Here is a 7014-nt window from a genome sequence, read left to right on the forward strand (position 1 = left end):
CCATTATTATTATTATGGGCAGGAAATGAGCCTGTTATATTGTTCTACTGGACTCTCCCAAGCGCTTAGTACAGTGCTCTGCATAGAGTAAGCACTCAATAAATACAAATGATTGAATCCCTCCAATTAAACAGATCCTGAGTGGTTGGGGGTAATGAGGTGTACATGCCCCTGATTCTATTTATCGTGATTAGGTTGCCTTGTTTTTGTCCATCTGCCACCCCCGATTAGACTGTAAACCCGTCAATGGGTAGGGATTGTCTGTATCTGTTGCCGAATTGTACATTCCAAGCGCTTAGTACAGTGCTCTGCACATAGTAAGCGCTCAATAAAGACGAATGAATGAATGAATGAATGGATATCTGGCTTGGTTTCTTGGGAATTTTATGTGCTCCTTGATGTTAGGGACTGTGACTATGTTTTGATGTGTATATATCTATAATTCTATTTATTTATATGGATGCTTGTTTACTTGTTTTGATGTCTGTCTCTGCCTTTCTAGACTGTAAGCTCTGTGTGGACAAGGATTGCCTCTCTCTATTGCTGAATTATTCTATCCAAGCGCTTAGTACAGTGCTCTGCACACAATAAGTGCTCTATAAATACCACTGAATGAATGAATTAGCATTATTATATCTACCCCAGCACCTATTGCGGTGCCTAGCACATAGTAAGTGCTTAACAAATGCCAAAATTATTACTATTATTAGTTGGCAGCCATGTTCCCTGACCACAACAAACTATACGGCTGAAGTCTTCTCTTCTCCTTTTCTGCAGACTTGTCTTCTGGGATCATGGGTCTGCCATGAAAATGACCTGGGAAAAAACGGCGTCTCCTTCTTCTCAGTCCTCCTTAGCACCACCACAGACACAGCATTGACCCATCCTCCTGTGGCAGTCGGGATGCCCAAGGCAGGACATTCTGGAGGAAATATACCCATAGTGTGACTATGAATTGGAAAGGACTCAAAGACACTTGATAATAATAATGATAATAATAATAATTTTGTATACAATAGTTCCAGGAACTCTCTTTCTCTCTCCCCTTCTACAGAGTGTTCTGCAGGAGGCTCCAGACTGCAAGTTCCTTGGGAGCAGGGAACATGTTTACCATATTTCTTGTAGTGTTTCCTCCCAAGTGCTTAGGTCAGTGTTCTGCCCGCAGAAGGCGCTCGATAAATACCAATGATTGATTCATTGAATGATTGATTAATTCTGTCTCTCCCCTCTAGACTGTAAGAGCACTATGGGCAGGGAACATGTCTACCAACTCTGCTCTATTGTATTCTCCCAAGTGATTAGTACAGTGCTCTGTTCACAGTAAGTGCTCAATAAATAGCATTGATTGAAGCCTTCTTTGAAATTCGAGGACAATTCAAGACAATGAACACCACTGAGCTCACTTTTGGGATCGTATTTCTGTTCCAAATGGGAATCGGCCTCTTAGGGAACATTGTCCTTCTCCTGTTCTATATCCGCATGGCCTCTTCCAGCCCCAAGCTGAGCCCGTCAGACTTGGGCTTTGCCCACCTGGTCTTGGCTAATACCATCATCCTCCTCGCCTTTGGAATCCCAGAGACCATGTCTGCTTGGGGATGGAGAAATTTCCTGGACGGTGTTGGATGCAAAATCCTCATTTATCTGTTTCGAATGGCCCGCAGCCTCGCCATCTGCAGCACCTGCCTCCTGAGCATCTTCCAGGCCATCACCATCAGCCCCGGGACCTCTCGGTGGGCCCGGATCAAAGCCAGGCTGCCCAAGTGCATCTTCCCCTCCTGCCTCCTGTCCTGGGGCCTCAGTCTGCTCGTGGATTTTGATGTGCTGGTGAACATGACAGGCCCCCAGAACAGCAGCGTTCAACTCATGTTGGATCTCAAATATTGCTCCAAAGTCAGTATCAGCGCGGAAACCACTCTACTCATCGTGGTCGTGCGCTCTTTGCGCGACCTCGTCTTCGTGGGGCTCATGAGCTTGGCCAGCGGCTACATGGTGTTCGTCCTGCACAGGCACCACCAGCGGGTCCGGCACCTCCACGCGCACGGGCGGTCCCCCGGGGCGACGCCTGAGGTCAGAGCAGCCAAGAGGGTCGTGGCCCTGGCAACGCTCTATGTCCTTCTCCATGGGCGACATTCGATCATGCTGAGCGTCATACTGAACATGAAAGAGAAGCCCTTTCTGTTGGTGACCAGCCACATGGTGTTAGGGTTCACGTTCTCCACCGTGAGTCCGCTCCTGCTGATTCACAGTGACCGGAGAATCAGGACATTCTGGAAAAGGGAATCTCTTGATGCCAATGCGAGCTATTCATAGCTTCCAGGGAAGTCACCTGGGCCCTGTCTCTGGTTCCACTGGGATCAGGTGGCCAGACATTCCTTATTTGGGTTGCCCAGTAATACCCAACAGCCTAGCAGAAATAGCCCGGGCCTGGGAGTGAGAGGAATTGGGTTCTTATCCTGACTCTGCCACTTCCTGTTGTGGAACCTTGGCTGCATCACTTAACCTCTATGTGCCTCAGTTACCTCATCTGTAAAATGGGGTTAAAGACCGGGAGCCCCTTGTGGGACATGGACTGGGTCCAACCTGATTAACTTGGTAGGGTTTTCATTACGAGAAAATGAAATTTAAAGATAAATAGAGAAAAGAAATGGTATTTGTTACCCATGCTTCAAAACATACAGAAATGTTGGCGAGCTTCATACCTAGTGGATTCTCATTATCATACATCAGATGAATGGTGTGTTTTTTATTTTTCTGGAAAATTCACGTTTAGACTGTGAGCCCCATGTGGGACTGGGAATTGGGTCCAACCCAATTAACTTGTATCTACCCCAGTGCTTAGAGCAGTACCTGACACATAGTAGGCGTTTAACAAATAAAATAATCATGATGCTAATAATGAGCTCACACATATTCTTGTCTGCTTTCTGGTTTACATAGTTTGGTTTATAGATCTGAATGTTCAGGTTTACACATTTGCATGTTTACCTAATGTTCAAGCAAAAAAATGACGACTTCCCCACTCCTGTCATTCTTTTCCCCTCTGGCAGCAGGAAAAAAAGAGTTCAATTTATTCTATCTAAATTTGAGTTTGATGAAAGACGAAACTGAGTTGCGGCCCACTCTACGTGCCATTACATGGCATGAGCAGGCCCGTGAAAGATGAAATAGTAATAAAGCTGATAATAAAGAAGACTAAGAAATAGAAATCAAGTTGATAAGAAATAAAATGCAGTTAATACATTGCACAAGGGGCAGGGGGCCGCGCCCACCCACGCCCCGTTGGCCCGCTCCCTGTCAGGCCAGGACGATGCCCAGGCGCGCGCCCGCCTCAAGTCTCACAGCACCGCGTGGCAGCGGCGGCCCGAAGCGCGACCCCGCCATCCCAGCGCGGCACTTCCAGCGACGCTCTAGGAAGGCGGAGGCTCCTGCGTCTCGGTGATCCCCGCCCCCACTCCGCCGCTCTGCCGCTCCGGCTCCGTCCTCCTTCCTCCTCCAGGCGGCCTAGAGCGTCCCCGGAAGTGCCGCCCTGGAGGGACGAGGACGCGCTCCCGGCATCGCCGCGTAGGTGGCAGGACGGGAGCGCGGGACGGTTGGGAGCGGGGGTTTGGGGGCCTGCGAGGCCCAAGCCATCGAGCGCAGGGATTGAGCGCTTACTCTAGGCTGTGGGCTTTGTGGTGAGCAGTGTAAGAATGTGTTTATGGAAGGAAATTCATTCATTCATTTATTCGACCATATTGATTGAGCGCTTACTATGTGCAGAGCACTGGACTAAGCGCTTGGCATGTACAGTTGGGCAACAGATAGACAATCCCTGCTCAACAACGGGCTCATGGGCCAAACGGGGGAGGCAGACAACAAAGCCAAACAAGTGGTCAGGCGTCAATACCCTCAAGATGAATAGAATCATAGATATAGACACATCATTAATAAAATAAATAGAGCAATAAATAATGTAACGATAATGTTGGTGTTATTTAAGCGCTTGCTATGTGCCAAGCACTGTTCTAAACGCTGGGGTAGATACAAGGTAATCAGGGTGTCCCATGTGCGGTTGATAGTCTTCATCCCCATTTTACAGATGAGGTAACTGAGACATACAGAAGTTAAGTGACTTGCCCAAGGTCTCATAGCTGACAGGGGGCAGGGATTAGAAGCCATGACCTCTGACTCCCACGCCCGTGCTTCTTTCCACTGAGCCACGCTGCTTCTCACTATATACAAATAGTATATATACAATATATACAAATACACACAAGTGCTGTGGGGAGGAGTTAGGGGGAAGAGCCAAAGGAGGAACTGGGGGAATGGGAAGGGGAGGAAGAGCAGAGAAAAAGGGAGGGCTCAGTCTGGGAAGGCCTCCTGGAAGAGGTGAATTCTCAGGAGGGCTTTGAAGAGGAGAAGAGAGTTAGTTTGGCAGATGTGAAGAGGGACAGCATTCCGGGTCAGCGGTAGGACGTGGGCCATGGGTCGACCGGGTACAAGCACCAACGAGGGACCTTGAGGAAGTTAGCGAGAGCAGAGGAGTGGAGTGGATGGGGTGGGCTGGAGAAGGAGAGAAGGGAGGTGAGGTAGGAGGGGGCTAGGTGATGAAGAGCTTTGAAGCCAAGAGTGATGAGTTTTTGTTTCATGCGAAGGTTGGTCGGCAACCACTGGAGGTTTTTGAGGAGGGAAGTGGCATGCCCAGAGCGTTTCTGTAAAAAGATGATCCGGGCAGAGGAATTAAGAATAAAGTGGAGCGGGGAGAGACAGGAGGATGGGAGATCAGAAAGGAGGCTGATGCAATAGTCCAGTCGGGATATTATGAGAGCAAGGTAGCAGTTGGGTGGAGAGGAAAAGATGGATCTTGGCGATGTTGTGAAGGTCATTGTACTCGAAAAGAGAATGGAACTAAACAAAGCAGTGAGGATTCGAATCCAAGGTGGTGAGGCCAGCGAGAAAAAGTAACACCCGGAGACAGTGCCGGATAGATCAGAAAAGGGAGGAATATGACCGAGTGCCCGTTCACCTCCAGAAAGGTACGAATGACACAATGGTGTCCCTCTCCAGTTTAGCTGTGCCTTTATTTCCAGCATATAGCGAGAATTAGCCATATCACAAAAGAACTAGGGCAAGTGTGTTTTCTTCAGTAACAAGAGAGGCTCTTCAGGCAGGCTTTATTTGTTATGGGAAAGAAGCAATCTCCATCCCCCGGAATTTGCGGACATGGTATACATCCCACCTGAAATGGGGTCCAGGACGTCCTCGGTTTGAGTCGTTTAGATGAAGCGCTGGAATGCTTGGAATGTTGCTCCAAAACAATCCCCCCTTTTGATCCCAACAGGGCCCAGACCGCAGCGGGGATCACAGGTCCCTCCTCGAGGTACAGAGGTCTTCCGTGAGGAATGGTGCCTATGGGGAGCTGTAGGTCTTGTCCAAGCGCTGGGTGATCTCGAGAAGGTCTTCCCGTGAGAGGGCTACCCCTGACGGGTGCCACTGCATGATCGATCAGGCCTCCTTTTGGAAACCCAGTTAAGGAGATGAAAGACACAGCAAACCAAGAAAAGGGCACGTGTAATAGGGAGGACAAAGGCATTTAGTCCACCGGTCAAATTTCCCAGCCAAGCAGGCATGTTTGAGAGCTCCAACCAATCCCACCAGGACCCAGAAGCGTAGCCACACTGGAAAGGCAGGCGTTCCATTAGGGATGTGATTTTCTGTACATTAGTCTCGACATGACTTGACTCGTCCCGGTAGAAACAACAGGACTGATTTAGGAACACGCAGACTCTCCTCCCTTCCTAACTCCCCCGCCCCCACATTTGGAGAGGAGTAGGTCTAAGGCCACTCGGTTCTGAAGGGCCACAAGAGACAGGGAGCTCACCTCCGACTGAAGGGCAGTAATGGCATCTCCCGAATAGTTGGCCAACAGACGGGGCTCAGCGGAGAAATTGAAAAGGAAACGAGAGGGACCGTCCATGTCCATGACTAACCTTCAGTCCCACTGTTCCCAAATGTTGAAGGACCTCAAGGGATCCTTTCCTACAAAAGATTTGTCAGAAATCCCCTCACTTTTCCCCACAACTAGAAGATCATCTGCATACTGGAAGAGACTCACCCTCCAGATGGAAGTTCAAGGGGAGACAACGTTTTGGTTAATTCCAGGGAGAAAATGGTTGGTGAATGTACAAACACCTGAGGCAGAGGAGTACACGTGAGCTGCCTACCCTCCCAGCTGAAGGCAAAGAGGGGTTGGCTTTCAGGACCCGATGAAATGGTAAAGAAAGCACCCTTTAGATCGACACAAGTAAAACAACAGAGCTTTGGGCTGACACATGCCACTACTGCTGAAGGGTTTGGTACGACCGCATGCAGAGGCTTTACATATGCACTGATGGCCCTTAATTCTTGGATGAGCCGGTACGTGGGAGGGTCACCCGGCTTTCGGACCGGTAGTATGGGGGTGGTACAGGGGGACTGACATTCAACTAAGATACCTTGGCTCAAGAATGCCGTCACAATGGGTTCCAATCCACATCTCCCTCCCGCAGACAAAGGGTATTGCCTCATATTTGGTAGGGGCCCTTCCCGAGGAGGGCACGTGACAGGAGTAATTCCCCCGGCAAATCCACATCTGAGGGTCTTGTGCTCCATAGAGAATCGGGCAATTCTCCAAGTTCAGAGGAGTCCCCAGTATGCTCAATGCGAAAAGAGGCTGGTAAGAGTGGGAGAACTAGACAAGCAGGTTGCCTAACATTCATTCAATAGTATTTATTGAGCGCTTACTATGTGCAGAGCACTGTACTAAGCACTTGGGATGAACAAGTCGGCAACAGATAGAGACAGTCCCTGCCGTTTGACGGGCTTACAGTCTAATCGGGGGAGATGGACAGACAAGAACAATGGCAATAAATAGAATCAAGGGGAAGAACATCTCGTAAAAACAATGGCAACTAAATAGAATCAAGGTGATGTACAATTCATTAACAAAATAAATAAGGTAATGGAAATATATACAGTTAAGCGGACGAGTACAGT

At 48.9% G+C, this 7014-nt stretch overlaps 1 protein-coding gene across 1 annotated transcript; it reads left to right on the forward strand.

Moving 5' to 3' along the window:
• Positions 1 to 1383: 1383 nt before the first annotated feature.
• Positions 1384 to 2310, forward strand: ORNANAV1R3160 (vomeronasal 1 receptor ornAnaV1R3160). Its single transcript, NM_001253552.1, has one exon. The coding sequence runs from the start codon at positions 1384 to 1386 to the stop codon at positions 2308 to 2310; it is 927 nt and encodes a 308-aa protein (NP_001240481.1).
• The last annotated feature ends 4704 nt before the right edge of the window (positions 2311 to 7014 follow it).

The sequence above is a fragment of the Ornithorhynchus anatinus genome, chromosome 6, assembly GCF_004115215.2.
Source record: "Ornithorhynchus anatinus isolate Pmale09 chromosome 6, mOrnAna1.pri.v4, whole genome shotgun sequence".
Lineage (NCBI taxonomy): Eukaryota > Metazoa > Chordata > Mammalia > Monotremata > Ornithorhynchidae > Ornithorhynchus > Ornithorhynchus anatinus.